The sequence below is a fragment of the Phalacrocorax carbo genome, chromosome 1 (assembly GCF_963921805.1).
Source record: "Phalacrocorax carbo chromosome 1, bPhaCar2.1, whole genome shotgun sequence".
Taxonomy (NCBI): domain Eukaryota; kingdom Metazoa; phylum Chordata; class Aves; order Suliformes; family Phalacrocoracidae; genus Phalacrocorax; species Phalacrocorax carbo.
Window position 1 is genome coordinate 117,805,774 of NC_087513.1, and position 20,526 is coordinate 117,826,299.

The 20,526-nt window shown below is 38.3% G+C and overlaps 1 protein-coding gene across 6 annotated transcripts in view; it reads right to left on the reverse strand.

Annotated features, from left to right (window-relative positions):
• Positions 1–20,526, reverse strand: part of HLCS (holocarboxylase synthetase) — a 128,904-nt gene that overhangs the window by 106,033 nt on the left and 2,345 nt on the right. For all 6 annotated transcript variants that reach the window (XR_010376048.1, XR_010376050.1, XM_064471600.1 and 3 more), the window contains exons 2-5: positions 19,514–19,666; positions 13,570–13,732; positions 9,764–10,713; positions 6,178–6,360 (exon numbers count right to left, since the gene is read on the reverse strand). Coding sequence is in view for 4 of the 6 variants with exons in the window: in XM_064471600.1 (XP_064327670.1) it covers positions 6,178–6,360; positions 9,764–10,713; positions 13,570–13,732; positions 19,514–19,666 (1,449 nt within the window). In the remaining 2 variants the exon portion in view is untranslated. The remainder of the gene's footprint in view (positions 1–6,177; positions 6,361–9,763; positions 10,714–13,569; positions 13,733–19,513; positions 19,667–20,526) is intronic.

The following is a 20,526-nucleotide window of genomic DNA, read 5'->3' on the forward strand; positions in this document are numbered from 1 at the left end:
ATAATGGACTTGGAATTTAAAAACAGCCGATGCCATCACAGAATCAAAACTGCGGCTCAACACATGTAAATCTGGTCTGACCGAATTCTGATTGTGCTGTAGTGTACTTAAATACACAAAGTTGTCTTCGCACTGTATTACCCTTATGAACACAGTATTCTGTATCTCAAGGTGTCCTTTAAAGGGAAGTTTGAAATTCAAGATGTACATTCAACTGTACTTTTGAATTATTCTTTCTGCCTCCAATAAACAAGAGTTAAACCCCCCAACTTCAAGCTTCAGCCAATAGGTTTGTATTGACTGTTTATTATTCTGGAAGAATGTACTGTTTAAAAGATGGTTATTAGCTGAGCTGAAGACTCATTACTGAAGGCTGATTACATTCCATCATTTGGCCACCTTCCATTTGGAAGATATTGAAAAAGGTGACTGAATCTAACATAGCCTGAGGAATTAGTAGTCAAGTTTAAAAGGCTTTAAAAATGCGGGTGTAATATACTTCCTAATGGAAATAATCACTATTCTGACAAATCTCTCTCATTCTTCAAGGAGTGAATTCTTGTTTTGAAACCTAGAAGATGTTACGCTGAAACTTATGGCAATAAAATACTATCCTAGTATTTATGTCTGAAAAATTATCCTTTAAGATGGCAATGGGAAAGAGTAAATATTTGAGCATTTAAAGGAAAAGCTGCAGAAAAAATCAGAACTCTATGCTTGGCGCTGCCACTGAACATATGGGTGCCAGACAACAGGCTTAGAGTGATCACCATTTGTTTCAACACTTTGAATGCACCCTGCACCACAGTGACACAGAATTTTCTTTTTACAGCAATGTACAAGTCTACAATTTGCTTAACTGCTTCACACCGAATCAGGGAAAGAGGAACAGAAAAAGGTACTGTGTTTCAGTATCAATACATGTCTCTAAAATTACACTTAACACCAACAAGTTGTGCAGATTTAACTAAACTTTTAACCTGCAAGTAACCTGCCTTTCATACTATATTGCTCTTGATTCAAACACTGCCTTCATTGTTGTTGTAGCACTGTATCAATATATTACAGATTTTTCCCAGTTAACTGAATTTTAAAATGTCCATATGTGTGTATCTGAAGCAAACATACTCACAAGCCTTAGTGCAAAGTCTTGTGATGAAAGAGTTGCCTCAAGTGCTATTACCTTCCAGGCCCCCTACCTTACACTCTATTTACAAGAAAGGAGATCAGGAATAAGAAGTGTACCCTGTCACAGCAATCATTCAACACCAACAGCAGCGAGCACTAGCTGAGGATTGACTAGCATAATTTTACATCCTAAGATCTATACCTCTTAATAGATGGACATTATCATCCATTATTCAGATACTAAAGCTATTATTTTAATTCAAAGCCATAATATTACCAGAATTTCAGTCTCAGACTGATAGAGCCTGTGGACATTTTAAGAAAAAGCCAGGTAAGCAAAAGAAACACAGAAAGGAAAAAATAAATAATAATTAAAAAAAAGGAGTAAAATGGAAAATCCCCAAGATACGGGAATGAATCACAGCAGTAACATTATTGGACAATTGCAATATACACAAAAATGTAATAAATCATATTTTCTAGTTTGACATCTCAGTCTGACATTTTAACTTTCTACTGACAGTAACCTAAATACTGTTACCGCAACACTGGTAACAATATGGGTCAGTTTCTGCTGTTTAGGAAGACATTCAACAGCTAAAATGAGATTCAGTGCTTAATAAGTACAGCCTCCAATTCATCCTATCTCCAAGTTGAATAGAGTATAGCTGGAAATCTCTGCCTGTTTTAGCCAGACTAGATTTGTGCTGCTGATACTGTTCTAAGCCATATGCAGTCAACACATCACTTTTTTTAAAAGCTTGACCATCCCATCCCTAATGGATTTTTCTTGAGTGATGAAATTTAATTGTGTAATTTTCACAAATGTCAAGATTTCAATATTTCTTCCCAAGTCTCCTGCATTCACCCTAAGCTAAAATTTTCTTTCTATATGCCAAACACAAAAAGTGCATTACAAACTCTGTAACCCTCATGAAGTATTAACATCTGCTTTTCCAAGCCTTTTTTCAAAGAAAAGGACACTACATTCACATTTAATTATGTGTAAGTTAATTATATGTTTGCTTTTTTTCCCATACATAAAACTAGCCCCCAGTTTTTATTAAATATAAACTTAAAAACTTAAAGAAATGTAATAGGTAACATCCTGGACACCTAAGGTCAAAGTTCAACTCTTCTCCCCAGAATTAGCTTTTTTTTAATTAAAAAAAAAAAAAGGAATTAAAGAAATTGTCTCCCTAAATTCTCAAGTTACACTGGCTTTCAGAAAGCTAATGCCAGTTCTACTCATATTTGATTGGCTTTTTTTAAAAATCCATGTAGTAAGACTGTGATTTTAAGATACATGATAACCATATAAACTGGAAAATAAAACTCCAAAATGTAAATCCTAAGGAGGAAAAAAAGAGAATTTCCAATCCACCCCTCAGAAGCAGCTAAAATTACATTGCAAAAGGCACCTTCCAAGACCCAGAGATCAGATGGGAAGATTTGAAAGTCTTAATAATCAAATGTATGCTAATCAGCATAACAGAATTGATGGGATTATTAACAGCATTGCAACAATGATGCAAAAAGATACAGATTGTTCAGGAGCTGCAGGCAGCGGAAAAGTCAAGAGAAGCTATTTATTCATGTAATAAAGTTGAGAAAGTTTTATGTGATGTCCACAATGTAGTAGAAAATAAGTCTGATGAAAGTTCTGAAGCAATAAAGGAGGAAAGGGAGTGGAGAAGAGAAACCAAAGAAATTACATAGAACAGTCTACAGCTCTGCTGTAAACTGAAGCTTACAGATCAGAAGGAAAAAACTAACCAAACTAGACTTTAAATTTAAAGAATTTAAAAATTACCACCCCCCCCCAAACATCTACGTTTTTTCTTAACGGAGTAGAAAATGCAAAGCAGAAACTAATTATTATTTCTTCCAAAAGGAGCTCGTAGTTTCTAAAATTAATTAGAAAAATCTGTCAAGGTTAGGTCCACCAGTGGTTTTTAAACATAATGGTATAGATGCAACCCCCAGTTTGGGGGTGAGGAATCATTACTGAACTGCCAACTCTTAGAAACAAAGAGAAGAACATTTGCCATTCTTCCATTTTTGGAACTGCTAACAGGACATTGAGCTTGCTTGACCATTAGTTGGCTCAGTATGACATTTCTTATTACAGGGAAGCATAAGAAAATAATCCAAAAGTCACTTGCTGTCAATGAACATTACTTGGATAATGTCTCAGGGAAGGAATAGACTATCCAATACATCCCCAGTGACCTGTACTGGACAAGCTCTCCATATAAATAGTAATAAAAAAGAAGGAAGGTCATGAGTACTAGAGCTTGCAAGACAGTTTCCTCCATTTCCAGTACTACTGATTCACTCTGATCTTAAACAAGTGTAAGTATTTCCTCAAATTATTCACCTGTCAGGTACATTTCTGTTACCTCCTTGCTCTCCAGGAACCAAGACCACCTGTGTAGAATATGATGTATGCAGAAAAATAAACAACTTGTTAGAAAGCTGAACTATTACATATTCCTTGTTTATTTTAATACTCTATCTCCTCATTATTAACTGTAGTTTTTACACACAAGTCGCAACTTCCTTTCACACAACATTATGGAAGCATGTCATGGCTAAAGCAAGAGACATTGAAACAATGGCTACACATACAAGCACAGAAAAACTACCATTTAAAAAAATGTGGAAAATCAGCATTTTAAAAACTAATTTTGGTATAAACTTTAACTCTACAGCATACATTGCAAAAACATCTTTAATAGATGGCCTGCAACCTGTGATACACCACTAGGTGGCAAGTTTGGATAGAAGTTAGCTAACTCTTTTTTTATTCATGGCGTGTTTGAAAATAGCAAGTGCATAGGAAAGAAACAATCATGAAAAAAAGAGTGGAGGAGAACAAAAAAAAAAAAAAAAAAGGAAGAGTTCAGTGAACTACAGGTCTTCTGTCCAGAGCACAATTAATATTAGTCAAAAAGGCTACATGGGTTTTAGTTTTGTTTCCACAACTGCCACAGAACTAGATAACCAGTTGTCGTGGTTTAGCCCCAGTCAGCAACTAAACACCGCACAGCCACTCGTTCACTCCCCCCACCCCTGCTCACAGGCAGGGAAGACCTTGTTTTTTATTTGGTCACAGACAGGAGGAGCATTGACTGTAGCAACCACAAGCATCAAAGACCTGGAGGAGAGCTGAGAAGGGAAGCAGCAGAGTTAGGTCTTGGGAAAGCAGACTTCAGCTTATGCAAGGAATTGCTAGTTAAGATTCCTTAGAAAGCAACCACAGAGGGGTTAGGGGTGCACCAACACATCTATAAGAAGAGGATAAAGAAGCTGGGTTTGCTCAGTTTGGCAAAGAGACAACTAAGGAGCGATTTAGTAATGTCCTGTAACTACTTAAGAGAGTTAAAAGAACAACAGAACCAAATGCTTCTTCATAGTTCTAGACAACGTAGTAAAGCATCAACAGCCATAAATTGCAGCTTGAGAGGACACCAGGGAAAAAAAAAAGTCACTAGAACGGTACAGCAGGACTGGAACAGGTTGCACGGACAGGTTGTAGCATGCACCCTTGGAGGTTTTCAAGATTCAACCAGATAAAGGGCATGCTTGACCTGATCTATCATTGGCTACAGCCCTGCTTCAAGCAGAAGGCTGGATTGAAGCACTTCCAATAGTATTTTCTTCATTGTAAAGCAGAGGTAAATCTGGCAGAGTTTGGCATACATGAAAGGGCAATCATTCAAGGGGAATAAAAAAAAAAAGAAAAGCTCTCTACATTTTGCCTAAATTTGATCAATTGTGACATCCAATCTGAGTTGCTATGAGGGCATTACTTAATGCACCAGTAGAAAGTTTTGGCAGTATTTTCAGAGACATAGAAAACAAATGCAGATTTGAATTTACAGATACATATATTAATAATATTTTAGTCAGTTTGTCTGGATGTGCTACTGACTTGCCTGCCATAACATGAATTCACATATCCCATACTCCCAATCTGTAAATTGTGCAATGCTTATCATACCCACCTTCTGGATTAATGAACAGTGTTTTGAAAAGTACAATCTTAATGTAAAATATCATCCAAGTTATTTAAAAATATTTAGCTGTAATATGTCACTTTGTTAATTGATTGATCCTGTATCCAAAAAATGTTATATATGACACTGCTGGAAAACAGGCATCCAAGGAGAAGCTTCAATCACTGAGTTCCCCTAAAGACAGACATCTCATTTCTGTACAAGGGTGGTAGAGAAAAGGAACAGGAATCAGACAAGCATGCTCAGAGTCTCAGAGTAAGTAGTGACAGTGCTATATGGGTTGGAAACAATAACCTCATCGAGCTCAAGCAGCCTGTACTGCTTTTTATCATCTACTACTTCACCCCTCCAAGATCAATATAATACAGTTCACATCTATTTGAAGTCATGTTTGAAAAAATAATTAAAATTATTGCTTTATATGTTCTTCACAATTCTTCATAGCAATGTCTCAAATTGAGAAGTCCAGAATAGTCAGCTGACTATTTGAAATACAAGAAGCTATTCCATTTCCAAGAAATATTACAACACGCTCAGAAATAAAGCTCTTCTTTGTATAATCACACACTCTTACCTACTCACTCAGGTCTTTCACTTTTGGTCTGCCACACCATTCTCCATAATTTGGGTTTGAGCTTTTGTTGCCAGCCTACACAGAACTTTCTACCTCATTTTAGAAGAAAAACAACTCCTGTCTTTTAAATCAGTTATTTCCATAGCTTATCACAGCCTTGTGATGCTTGAGAAGCATGCAAATAAGCATAAATGTTCTTAACAGCAATATAACAAATACATTTGAGAAGCTAACCCTGCACAATTTCCACATGGTTCAGTTCAAAACTACTACTAGCAGGTAACAAAACAGTGACAGAGTAGAAATTAAACATTTTGCTTACCTGTAGTACATACATAAACCTCTCAAAAAAACCCAAAAAAACCCACATAAGAAACAAGGTATGTTTAAGTGAACGCTGAATTTCACTTGAGGGTAAATCTCAAAAAGCTGAAATATAAGCAGAAGCCTTACCTCATCAGAAGAGAGAAGGTAAATAGGCGTTAACATAGGAATTTCACTTAATTCACAACTCAGACCAAGTGATATCAGGATCTCCTTGAGAACTTCATATCTCTTGGTGTTGCTTATTTTAAGCAAATTAAAATCCTCTTCAGTCTGAACATCCATAGAATTTATATCCAGTTCCAAGTGTGCCTGGCAGGATATGTAGAAAGGGAATAAAAAAAAAATTTGTTGGTGTTACATATTTCAGCATGGCAGAGATAAGCACAACAGTTCCAAAAGCTTTGTACTGACTGTGGTTGCTGAACTACCTAGTGTTACTAGAGCAATTTAAAATTTTCTCATGTCTTCATTATATCTACCCAAGTAGGGCTTTATTATCCTAATAAACTAGGACTACCTATGTATTTATAGTCTCCGATTCAGGGATCACAGTTGCCAGTACAGTAAAATTTCCTCTGAAGCCTTCACAAAATACCCCTTCTTAATAAACTGGTCTTCTCCTGGAGTTGTTCAAACTTGTATTTACTAAGTTAAACTTCTTCTTCTGCTTTTCATGTCTGCTAGCAACCTAGAACTAACAGCAATATTGGTCATATTCCAGCTTGTACAAGAGCTGAATTACATTAGAATTGAAAAAGCTTTATCAGAGGTTGCAAAAGATATGTAGAACTCAGGCTGAGCAAGCCCTTACTGTGTGATTAAGTTGCAATCGGTGCAGATAAAGAAATGCTTCTGCCTGAAAGGGACCCAAGAACCCCAGAACATCACCTTGCAGAGAATCACTTCTCAAGGCTGAAGCAGATGCTTAAAAGTAGAAATGAAAGGCAAAAGAAAAAAAATCCCTCCTAGACCTTTTTTTTTGTTGGGTTTTTTTTTTTTTTTGCGCTTTTTATTGTGTTTGTTGGGTTTTGTGGTTTTTTTGTTTGGTTTTTTTTAAAGAGTGCTCCAAGATATTTAGAAGCCTTTGTAGCCTACTATATGTATATTCATTATTCAATCACAAGCTATTATCATTGTTAATTTCTCCAATTTTGCACATTTTAATTATGTTCTTCATCTTTCATATATGATCTACTTAACTGAAATTCAAGGAAATATGCTGAAATGGGGGAGGGGAACAGAAGACCACAGAGAGAAGGGAAACAAGAGGTCTGTGACAGAATATTTAATGGCTGATGTCACTGTCAGTCCCCTGAAGAGAAAACAATAATGCTTTTGAAATCCAGAATGGAAGTAATTTAAAATTATAAAATGACACACTACTCCTTTTAATCTGATTTTTGAAGCTATACTGTAATGCCCTTTTTCTGGGGAAAACCTCTGCAGTATTAAGTTTTGTTACAGCAGAAGGGTCAATTTAAACCGTACAATAAAGCAGGTTTTACCAGGGAACTTGCTGAAATGGATAGCAACAGTATCTAATCGATTTTCTAGTACAAGCACACAGCATATGGGTGGCAAAGCTTCCTACACAAAGCTATAAACATACTACTACATATAACAGAGTTTCCAAAAAGCTAGCAGATTTAATCTGATAAACTCGTAAGAGACTAAAACACTTCTAAGAAACCTAATGAATATTTCTGAATTACATAATTGCTAGAAGAGTATATGCTACCTGATACATGAGCAGTTAAATTTGACTGCTCTGGGATCCTGAGAAAGTTCTCCTGTAACTAAAATATTGGTAAAAATAGGTTCTAGAATCTTTCATAAAGTTCATTCAGTTATATCTGCATTATATGCCTTAATACTGGTAAATAGGTCTTGCTCTGTTTTTCTCAATGTGTTGCTTGAAAGCAAACATGGAGTAAGGGAAGTGATATAATTGTGAACAGCAATGCTTCAAAGAAAATGTTTACCTATGATCCTAAGGAGGCTAACTCAAAACATGCAAGTTGCCTTCTGGCTCACTTTAAAGGTTTTACCACAAAATGGCTGAAATCCTTCTAGATTTAATAGCACAGGTTATATACCCAGGCAGAAGTATCTGGGGCACAGACTTATTTTCTGAACTTAATGGTACCTCTTATCCGCCTTTCTATCACTCAAACATTTAGCCAGGTATCTGTGAATATTTAAATAATCAATGACCAACATTTACCTTTAACACAGCCACGGAAGCTTCATCACCCGTTACCCAGGAAGACAGAGTAAGAGTAACAAAAAAATATTACTAGTACTTGAACTTATCTGTTGTTAACCTTTTGAGGGGGTGTGGGTTTTGTATGGACGGGTTTTTGTGGGTTGGGTGTTTTTGCCTTTTTTTTTTTTTTGCCTTTTTTGTGTGGGGTTGTTTGGTTTTTTTTTTAACAAAGATCACAATACCGTAACACTGGAGAGGTACCTGTTTGCTAGGATATTATTATTCTGAAGTAGAATGAGTAAGATTTTGGCTCATTCTAGACTCCCCCATTTCTGTCCCTCAGGTGCTCTGAGCTATTTGTTAGGTGCAGAATGTTAAACATCTAAAAGTTTAAAGCCTGAAGGAAGACTTGGGAAACAAAAAAGCACGTTTCCAGCAGACCAGATTCTCCTCCCCAACCACCCACCACCACCACAAAAAAAAAAGCATATAGTACTGACAGAAAACATGTCAAGGTTTAGAAAACAAAAAACAAGTTTTAGAATTTTCATTTTTATAGTAAATAGAAAAAATGCATTCCAGTTAAACAAAGGGGGGTTTTAAATGACAGAACATCAAGGTAACCTCATGAACCTAACTTGCATGTATAAATTTGCCTTAATCATAACACTGTTAAACAAACCATAAAATGATTCACTTCATTCATAACACTAAGATACAAACAGAATATAACTGAGAAAATGGTAGCAATAGTAGCAAAAAAGGAACAAACAGACCTAAATCAACAATGGCATTTTAGTGCAGTCAGAGACTAACCTTTATTGTGTAGTTACTTGCTGAAGCTGCAGCAGTTTTTCTAGACATGGCATACAACAAGTAATAGAGACTGCGACTCTCTCATTCACTAGTCAGATTTCCAGAAGCGCTGGCTACCTTAACCTTAAACTTTAAGGGGAGGCATCTTTCAAGTTTCTTGCCGAGTTTATTTTACATCCTCTCCTGACTCTCTGCTTCACCGTAGTTCGTATTTTTGTAAGGATGTTTCTTTTATTATCTTGCCAGCATAAGCTTTCACCCCGAGTCCACCAACAACTTGGCTCTTCCTGTTCCCACCTCCCAAAATTTGCAAAATGCACAGTTGTACCACTGCACAACTTCTAGCAAGCAGAAAAGTATAGCTCTGCTCTTGAAGATGCTTGCTTACTATGCAAATCTGCTCTCTCCACCACCACCCACTGTGATCTTGCATGATCTGCATGAACATGGCTACATGGTGAAAACAAGGAAGTGGAACAGCAGTAACATTCTCTACCGTTCTTTAAGCTTCCTGAGGATCAAATGAAAACCATTCTGCATTCAGAGTCCTTGTACATTCACTGAGACATTCATCTATACCTCCCCTTGTCAAGCATCCCCAAGAGCCTGCAATGGGAACAAGTGAACGTTTTTAGCACACCACAACATCACGTAGCAATGAGCAAATGAATGCTTCTGCATACACAGTACCTGAGAAAGAATGGCTTCTCCTCCACTGTCTCCATAAGTCAGATGAACAATAACTGTATCTTTATCAGCATTATTTAGCCAACTCAATGTCTTCACTTTGCTGGTATCCTCCTTCATCACTTCCTCAAAAATACACCCACTGACCAGAAGATTTAACTTAATTTCAGTGCTGTCCATTTTAGAGACCACTAATTCATGGACAGCCTTCTTCAGTTTGCTTTTTCTCTTTATTTGTATGCCACCAAATGTAAAATGCGAAGAAAACCCTAGAATCTTTCCACCTTTAGATAAAAATTTCATAAACTGTTTGTGGTTCTCCTCAGAAATAGGCTCCTCTGTGGCAATGACCAACAGCAGCGAATTATCAATCCAGGGAGCTTTCAGAACTTGTTCCTCATGCAGCTGGTAGACGGTGTAGCTGTCTGCACCAATGCATTCCTGAAGGATTGATTTTACCTGCTCAAATTCCACTTTTGCAGTTTCAGAACCAAGATAAATCAATATATTAGGGGGCTTTCCAGCAAGGTTTACTCTCTTTATTCCTCTTGCCAGACAGTCATCATCCTTCTCTTCCAGTCTGCTATTGACATCATCAGAAAGTTCTGGAATGTTCTCTGCAGAGGCAAATCTGACCGATTCAATAGTACTGTTTTCAAGTTGCAGGCATTCATGACAGCTGGAAAGATGCAAGTGGTGATGTAGTCCAGCAACTGCCTCTTTGTCAGACAGACCGTTGGATTCATTTTCATGCTCACTTTCTTTCTCTAGCTTGGATTTCTGCTCTTCACCTTGTCCTGCAGATTCAGCTACTCCTAATCCTGATTTAACAGTACACCCAAAAGTAGCAGCAGGAGTTACTTCATCCATTTGTGTACTGCTTACACTTTGCTCTTTTAGAGATGGTGTTACCAGCGCCAACTCTTTCAGAGTAGATTCCTGTAAATGGACAGCTGGAAGAGTTAAAGAATAAAAAAAAGAGGTTATAAAAATGATATTAAAAGAGCTATGATGAATATCACTACCACAGCAGGATTTAGATTTAATTTCAGTACAAATCATCTATAATAGCAAGAATTTCACTTGTTTGACACACCAAATCCTAACCCCCTCTCCCCAACAACATAATAAATTTTCTCTCATAACACAAGTCATTTACTCTAATGGCTGTTTCAGAAAAGTCTGACTGAGAGCACAACACGATATTTACAGGGCACATTTAAACAAACATTTATGGTGAGTGCAAAAACATTTGGCACAAAAGTAAAACATGATAGTTACTGTACATAATGCAGCAGTTACTGTACATAATGCAGCTGTGTTCTTAATGGAACAGGAGTCTATGGGTGGGAAGGTGAGGAAGTTCTCATAAATGCATCACCTTGTCAGCTTGTTATTTTGCCTGTCTCTCTGTCCCCAGCAAAGGACAAAATGAAGCAATGGAAGTACCTTTGGAAAAATACTGGTCTCTTAAGGAGGGCAGGGTGGAAAACTGCTTGCTGCTATTTTGAAATAACCTATTTTGATATAAACAGGTAAAATGATGATATTGGGTGAAATGAAGGCACTGAACCATGTCTCTTGCATTGCTGAAGGCTGCAGATAAAAGTTTGGCACAAGCAAAAGTGAGTTAAAAAAAAATCTGAACTGCTTTCAGTCTGCAGAAAGGGAGACATACCCACCCATACCAAGACTTGGGAGCTAACAATCTGAGGGAAAACTGGCAAATAGGAAGAACTGTTAAACCTTCCCCTTTCTCCCCCTGAAAAAGATGGAAATGCAAAGATAAAAAATTTCTGGCAAATACAACTGAGAAAGGAAGGGCAAAGATTATTATTGTCAGCGTAAAACTTGCAGAGAAAACTAAGAAAGAGGAGAGAAAAAACACTCTTCATAAGGTCATTTTTTTTCAGCTGCTGAGCCATGAAAATACTTTAAATCAAAGTCTGCAAAATTTTACTGAATCCCTCTCCACTCCCATGAGGCCAAATAAACTTACTGTGTTTTTGTTCCTGATTTCTCAAAGAAATTCAGTGAGAAATTTGATTAACAAAATAGTCAGCTGGCGCACAATACATCAGATCCAAGTTCATTCACTTTCTTCATTTAACAGCACTTGCATTCCCTTGAAACTATAACCCCTTTGCCTAGTTTGGAGCAGAAATTTGAAGCAAGATTTTTGCACATCCCAGGAGAATTTCACATCTACCAGCCAATACACTATTCCATCAATAGCCTCCATCAGCCTGTTCTCCTGGAGCAGTTCTAGCATGCACGTAGTACCTGAACCAAAATGAGCCAGAAAGCATTCTGAAAAGTAAATGACTGGGGCGCTCTTTCAGCTTCCAACCCCTCCTTTCATGAATATTTTTGCAGAACAGCACCAAGAGTCAGAGTTTCACATCAGATACCTTTGTGAGCATATTCCTACCCTCTTGCACCCTTGCCAGCTGTTCTTGATTTTGTCATTCCCCAACTTCTGCCAACCCACTACGGTCTACATAAAAAACAAAAAACCAAGCAAACAAAAAAAACCAAACCACCACCTCCAAACCAAACCAAGCAACCCAAAGCCCCTTTTCCGTGGGGGGGGGTGGGGTGGGTGGGGGGAGGGAGGCAGGACATGAGGATTTTTTTTCAGCCCTGAATGTTATTTTATTACTTGACACGACCCACAGTTTTATCAACACAGATGAGAAGACACAACTAGGCAGGAAAAAATGAGACTACTGATGAACAAAAGAGGAAAAAAAAAAAAAGAGAAAAAAAACCAGCTTGGCTCTACCCCCCAAGAGGTCACTACTCCACAATATCCTACAGACTGCATATTATGGCACTTTTAGAACAGTGCTGGAAAAAAGAAGTTCAAGTCTCCTGCAGCAAAGGGAGGGGAACTTGGGACTTCCCACAGCCCAGACAATTCTATATAAGAATGGTGTTACAAGTGCAACTGTTACTATTTCCTTCTCCTCCCTGTGGAATTAGCCATGAATTCCCTCCCTGCCTTAGGTGAAACTATTAAACTAATGAGGACACAATGGCTCACAGTTTTGATATCATTAAAATCACCCCCTAAAGAAATAAACCATCCACCAAAAATTCAAAATTCAACTAGCAATGACACCACCCTCCTTCCCCTGCTTATCTCTCTCCCTATTTAGAAAGCATCTGTAAGCTTTTCTCTCAGTGATCTAAAGGATTAAGATGCTCAAGTTACAGCAATTTTTCTCAACCTATATTTAGCTTTGAATACACTTTTCTTTCAAATCCAAAAAGAGAACATTGGCCTAAAACCTTCTGTATTTTCTTTTTCAAATAGATTAATTAATCTAACAGACAAGACTTACAGAAACAATATTTTCTAACTTCACCTTTGTGACATTTATGCATTCATGCATTTGCAAAAGGTTAAACACCATCTTGGATACTTGGAGATCTCAGCACACTAAGGTTCATTATTGGCAGTAGCTTATGAGGCATTAAAGAAAAAGAAGGGGGGTTATTCCAAAAATCTTTTGATCCATTTTTCTGTTACTTCTGTTGCTGCATTTCTAAGATGTTCTGTAAAGAGAGAAACTCACTTAAAAAGTGGTAGAACTTTTCAAGGATCTCTGTATTTGACAGTATTCAGTATAAAATATGGTAGTGCTGCGGAGCAATCAACTGCCTAGAATGACAACAGGAAGAAAACATTGTGCCAAACTAAAAGCATGGGGTTTTATGTAGGTATGAAGACTATATGCGGAGTCTTAAAATAACCATTAGACAAACATGTTCTACCATTAAAAACAATTTGTGAAGATACTTACAAACAATCTTGTGTGGCACCATTCCATTATCCATTTGAAGCCTGTCTTCCATGAATGCTATTCCAAGGTTACTGAAATTATCTACACTTGCTTCAGCAATTAACTTATAAGGCTCACCAGGTTTATAGGCCAATGGTGAACAGTAGTCTGACCACTTCACAACCTAGAATAAAGCATATGCATGTTTTTCAGTTTATAAAGGTTACAGGAAAATATCAAAATACCAACAGTATTATAAGTCTGCAAGATGGAACTGCAAATAAAAACTGCCGTTCTTTTGCGAAGGATTCTGCTATTAAAAAGCAGCACAACAGTTGGCAGAGCCAACAGAGGGACATTACCAAACCAAAACGACACAACTGGCAAACCCAAGCACTGGAATTAATTTTAAAGAAAGTACTTTTTAAAAAAAAGGAAAAGCGTAGCTGCTAGGACTATGGAATACTAAACTGTCAGAATCACGTTTAAGACTTGTTTCTGTGATGCCTGATGTGTTTAAAACAACTGCTACACTTAATAGTATTGTGAGACAACACATCTCAACTAGAGAAGGCTTTCAGCTGACAGTTCCTTTCACACAAAAGTGCACCCTTCATGGCTACAAAGGTCAATGTATGAGACTGAATACAACCAAAAGAACCTACTGAAGAAGGGCCATGTAGCAAGCAATCCCTGCTACAGGATTCGTTCCTAAGAGGAGAAAACAAAGCAACATCCACACCAAGTTCTGAAAGCAAATTGGGAGTACAAATACATCTTTCCCAAAGATCAAGGCTATAAAAGCTTCAAGTAACACACAAAATGGTCGGAGAGCGTTATCACATTCTGTTCTACTTGTATTTATTTCCAAGACATGGCTTTCAGCAGATTCTAAAAATAATGCTGATAAAAAGAGCAAAAAGTAAACTACTAGGGTTTAATAAAAGTACACACTGACTATCAGAAGCATTAACTAAACATGGAAGATTCAAGCTGCTTATCTACATAAAAAATTCCATTCTCCAGAAAAGAAGCATTATGAAAGTGACACCCTTGGGTTCTTTTCTTCAAGGTTTGTTAAACCCAAACTACACAGCTGTACCGTCTTGGAGAACAAGTTTCAAGTTCAACTATAAAAGCCAGAAGTGGAGGAAAAGTGAAGAGAGTTTTGACTTCCTTCTGAAAGGCAAGCACGTTAATAAAGACCACAAATCTGTCTGCTGACTCATAAATGAAAATGACCCCTTTTAAACCCTATGTTTATAAAGCAAAAGTACCTAACAAAACAATATTCATACAGTTGGCAAACAGTAATTTAAGAGTCAGCTCAGAAAGCAAAAACCCAATAAAGCAACCAGTTTCAGTAAAAATTGTGTGACTGACACCACAGCCTTTATCCTTTATTGGATACGCAAACCAACTGTCCTCCTCTGAAGGCGCTTTTAGAGACAGTGAAGCACCACCTGTTTTCATGACCTAAAAAACATGAGCCTTCACCACATAGTATGTTCCAAATAGTAGGAGACAAAGCTCAATTCCCATATAGCAACTCCAGTACTTTGACACTGTCATCACCAAACCACTTTCATGAAGTTCACCCTTTTATCACTACACACAAGATGTAACACACCGATGAAACACAGTAAGAAAAAACACTTCTTCTGAATGCACAAAATGAGGGTGAACTCTTGGATATTTTACTTGTTCATAATTAGACTACCAACTGAATGTACCTTTTTATCTACCGCAGTTAAGTGGTTTACATAATACCCCAAAGAGTCTGCTTCCGATTTTTAACTTTACAGTATTTCCCAAGGGAACAAGAAGAAAGATGAAACTCAGATCTCATACAACCTTAAGGGTAGCATCTCCTTTCTAAGTAATTTTCAAAGACAGTCTCGCATTAGCGCAATGCAGATGAGACCATTCAGTCCCTACTCATATCGGTGGCTTTTGGATACCTAACAGGAAAGCTGCTGAGTATCTGCTCATACATCACCCATACTAACCCTTAGTGAACAAACACAGTTTCAAAAAGAGAAAAAGATAGCAGCATGTGGGCAGTGTGTTGGTGTTTACCACAAGGTCAGCTGCATGCTTTAATTTCTGGGTTAAACTCCAACTCTGTAACACTAGAGCAAGTATCAGCTCCAAACCAGCCACACCAGAACACACAGTTGGTGAGAGACAGCCCTCAAAGTCATGACAGATGTATCACTCAGGTCCCGAACACCTGGACTGAACAACCACTTACTAGTAAAAAAACAACAGCAAGTTTCTACCTCCAGGACCTTCTGAAAGGTCACCTCCATGACTGTACCACAAAGAAATACCAGCTCCAAAGTAACAGGATATATTTCTGGGCACACTAGTATTAACCAGTTCTGAAGCAGAACCAAGTCTCCTCTGGAAGACAGCTATACCAGATTTGATATCTGATATCAAATCTGATAGATTTGAATCGCTGTAGTTGGAGCATCAGTCAGACTTCACCCCATTGTCACTGGGGAAGTCTGTGGCCAAGTCAGCCAGAATTGCCCCAACCAACTGCCTTGACTGATGACCTGGACAACACCATTGCTTTCCAGATGGAAGGTATTCTGAACTCTTTTCAATCTGTTGGTACAGCATCCACAGTGGAATGGAAGTCTCCAGTTGTAGTCACAAGGCATAAAACTCTAAAGGCCTGTTGCTAACTGTTGGCAATTAACGACCACCAGTGACAGACATGGCAGATACATTTATGATATAGGATACCAGCTTCCTTCTCTATTTTCCTCAGCGTATGACTCCAGACTACTCTCTATGGTGGAAGGTAAGAGACACACTGTATTTAGGTAACCTTTCTTATGCAGAGAATGGGCACAAGCAGCTAACCCCAACATGTCACCCAGAAACTATGAGGAAGATATATTGATGCTCTTGAGCTTTTTTTCATGGCATCAAGTAAAACATTAGACCTGCTAGTAAGTAAAAAGTATTTATTGCTGTCTAATGCAAATAAAGTAAATATACAAAAGAACCTCACAAAGTAAGGCTGTTGCCAAGACATAAGACCTGTAATCTTGCTCATGCAGCTATCAACTTGCTTCACAACATAATGAAAATCCTCAGAAAATATTTTCAAACAGGCCAAGCTTTCCCACTATGACTAGAAATCTTCATAAAAATTCTGTCAGAATACAAAATGAAAGGCCAGCTCTCAGTAAGAGATGAGAAATTATTTATACTGCTTTCTGTGTCCACTTCAGTTTCAACAGAAACTAGTCACATATCACTGATAGCCCTAAAAAAGAACCACTTTTCTGTCTATAAATTATCACAGGTCACAGGAGCAATCAGTTCTTACAGCCCCTGTCTACATCAACAGCTGGCTGCCAGAGGTAGCAACATTAAAAGTACTTTGCTAGAAGTGACATACACACAGAAGAACAGTAAACAACCAAATAAACCAGCAGTCCTCTTCGGTTTTGTTCTTTTGCCTGGACTATCGCTTTTGAGCTTGACAAATCAAATTAATTATCAATGTATACATAAGCATACAAACATTTTCCATACTAAAGAAAATGCAGACAAAACCAACAAGATTAAAGAACTCCACTAAACAATAAATCCCAAAAGAACAAACTAGAGCTTCAATTCAGATGTTATTGTGGACCTCTCTTCTACAAAAAAAGTAAAACCAAAAAATCTCCCTTAGCCTTCTGTCTGAGTTGGCCCAGCAATCTCTGAGACAACGTTGACAGCGGAGCATGTCCTATCTAGTTTATCTCCTAGAAGCAGGGCCCACCTTAATGGATTCCACGGTCTTACATCAAAGGCAATAAAAACATTTACAAACCACCTAATATGACTACTTCCTGTGGGCTCCAAGGAAACATGAGGCCAGTGGAAGCAGGGTCAGAAGACTTCAGCAGAAAAGGTCAGAGTTCTCAACAAGCTTTCAGGGCCTCCAGACCTCACTCTTCAAGCTTCATAGAGATAATGATTTTGCCTCATGCAGCACTTCACCTGGACATCATTCCTCTGGAGGGCAAAGACTAACACGCTCCAAAAGCATGCTCTGTTCTAGAATTGACAGGCCTCCATGGAGGTACTAAAAATTTGATTGCAGGCGCAAATCTGGAATTCTGCCTGTTCCCAATCTGTCCTTCTGTTCCTGCATTCAAATTAGATAAGACTATTTACCAACCACTCTGCTCTCAATGTTCACTCCAGCAGAGGACTCCTGGGTCATCTCCCAGAACAGGTGGCCTGGAAAATATATATTCTTCATCCAGGGAAATGGACAGGCCACAAGCACCTGTGCATGTGACAGGTTTTCTTTAACTCCAAAAAGGAGCTTGAAAGCTGATGCCAAAAAGCAAGGATGACACATGGGCCTTTAGGGTGCTAAGCAGGAGCCTTTCAAGAAGACACCTTATCCACTGCCCCCAGGCAGTGATCCTAGCTTGTGGCACAGCCTGTTCAACCGGAGGGTTCTGTCAATTTTATGGTACCCCAGCGACCAGTCCAGAGGGTTTATTATTGCCTACCCAATGATATCCTAGCATGCATGTCTTTCCATTTCTCCTCTTTCCAGTAGGCAATGAGGTCCATTCTGTCCTCTTCACTACGGAAAGCATGCAGCCCACACAACAACTGACTGCCTTAGGAAGGAACTATCACAACTGGTACCGCTTAGAAGATTTTTTTCCTCCCTGCAAGGTAAGTTTATCTTTTGCTTTGGGTTACAACCTCTCACCCCCTTCAGACCTGCATCCAAGCTGAGATGCCTAGGCAGCAAGCATCCCTCATGTGGGGAAAAACTTGTAAAACCAACAAAACTCAGGGGAAAGACAGACATTATCTCAAGTTCACAGTAAGTTGTGATAGGGTCTGGATACTACTTTTATGCATAGTCTGTTTACAGATGGCATATATTCAGTAATTCGTTTTAGAACATCATCTTTTAAATCCACACCTTCTCACTTCCAATATAGTAGCGGAAGGGACACTTTTTATATTTCTAGGTATCTAGGATATGAACATTTTGTAAGTATGCTCGCCACAAGGATTTCAGTACTAGTTTAATCTATTTTGTAATAAAAAATTAAAATAAAACATTTTGTAAGTATAACTCATTAAAAGGCAAACACAATTTATAAAGTTCTAACCAAGAAGTATTGCTTTTCTATAAAATGCATTGGGGGAATGGCAAAGAGATTAAAAGCTTGATTTTGGCCTTACTTCTGGAGAAAGACAGAACCATCCAAATGCATAATAATTTAACTTGTACTTATAAATCACTTGCTTCCAAGCAAGACTTCTATTTCAATTACAACTTTTCACAACCACTTGGTTGGAGGCCTGAAGCGCTTTTCAGAAATCTTAATATATGCTTGCTCTGTATATTCTTACTAAGGCATTTGTTTCACAGGATGCTGAGCTAAATGGACTTCTGGTCTGCCTCAGTATAACAGCTTTCAAGCATTTTTCTCCTATTCAGTGTACCTAGCCATACATGCCTAATCCAAAGTCACGATGGAATTCTGCAGTTCCCATCCACAGCCAGAGAAGTGTGCTACTAAAAATCTCAATAAAATATCTATGGGTCTATTTGAAGCATAAGATAGAACTAAAGTATTAACAGTGATTCATTTTAATTAATAGATTACCTTTTTATTCCCAATAACATTATAAACATAAAATATCTATCTGCCTTTTTTTTATTATTATTAAGCGTTTTAGGTTTATACCTACGAAATCACAGAATCACAGAATGGCAGGGGTTGGAAGGGACCTCTGGAGATCATCTTGTCCAACCCCCCTGCTTGAGCAGGCACACCTAGAGCTGGGGGCGCAGGAACACATCCAGGCGGGTTTTGAATGTCTCCAGGGAAGGAGACAGTTCAGCCCCCAGGCTGTATTGGTGCATGACCTATCTGTACTACTTTCTGTGTAAGAAACAGAGAGAACTACTTACCTCTTTTGAAGAGCCAGGTACTTTCTGCAAATTATCCGTCTGAGCTGAAATGCTTTCTGTCACAAAAGCTATATGTTCTGCTTTAAGTAACTTATCAGGATAAATAAATGGAGAAATGAGAAGCAGGCTCCATCTGTTTAAGTCATCAAGGAACTGAAAGAGACAGGAAAGAAAAGTAAGTCTGTATAGCAAGCATCCAATTTAATATTTCATTTTTAAATTATGCCCAGCCTAAATTAAAATCTGATCCTTTGGGCTTGCATGAAGGGTTTCTACCATTTCACATTGCCCATGAGGGGGAAAAAAGGGTAAAGGTCTGAAGCATTAAGCAGGAACTGATCAAAAGCAAAACTAAAAGTGACAATCAAGCTTTTAAGCCAATTCAGACTCCAGCTTTCAGCTTTACCGGAAGAGCGCACAAGTGAGTGGGCCACAAGACCATTATGCCGTTGGCACTGTGACTGTTGTTGGCATTGGCCACCAGCAACATCCCTCGTTCAACCCCATCCTTCTCTCCCATTCACACTGCAGTTCGCCCTGCTTCTTTCTTGCTTCCCTCTTCTCCCCTGGCTACACAAACCCATGGCCCTCCTGCCTCGCTTCTGGTGGCTGGAAGGGCAGTGTCTGCTACTCGGCCAGGAGTGAGAAAGCAGTCACCACACACAACCAGCCTGGTCAGTCGCTGCAGGCCCTCCAACTGGACAGTAGTCCAGGCAGCATTCATTCTGCTTGGGTAACAACCCTCCAGGAAACATACAGGCCCACAGCTCGGTCATATACACTGTCTCTACACCCATCTGCCAAAAGCCCAAACAACTTGTGAGCCACAAGTGACCCAAGAACTACTACACAGGTCTAATTTTTAGACCTAATTTACAAAGTTTCAGGACTTCCTTTCTAAAGCCAATTACATAAAGACAGTTATATTTTGTGGTCACGTACAACCTCAGGACAGAGTCTTTAAAAAGTGATTTGAAAAATCTTAAAAAAATATTTGAAATAAAAGGAGAGGG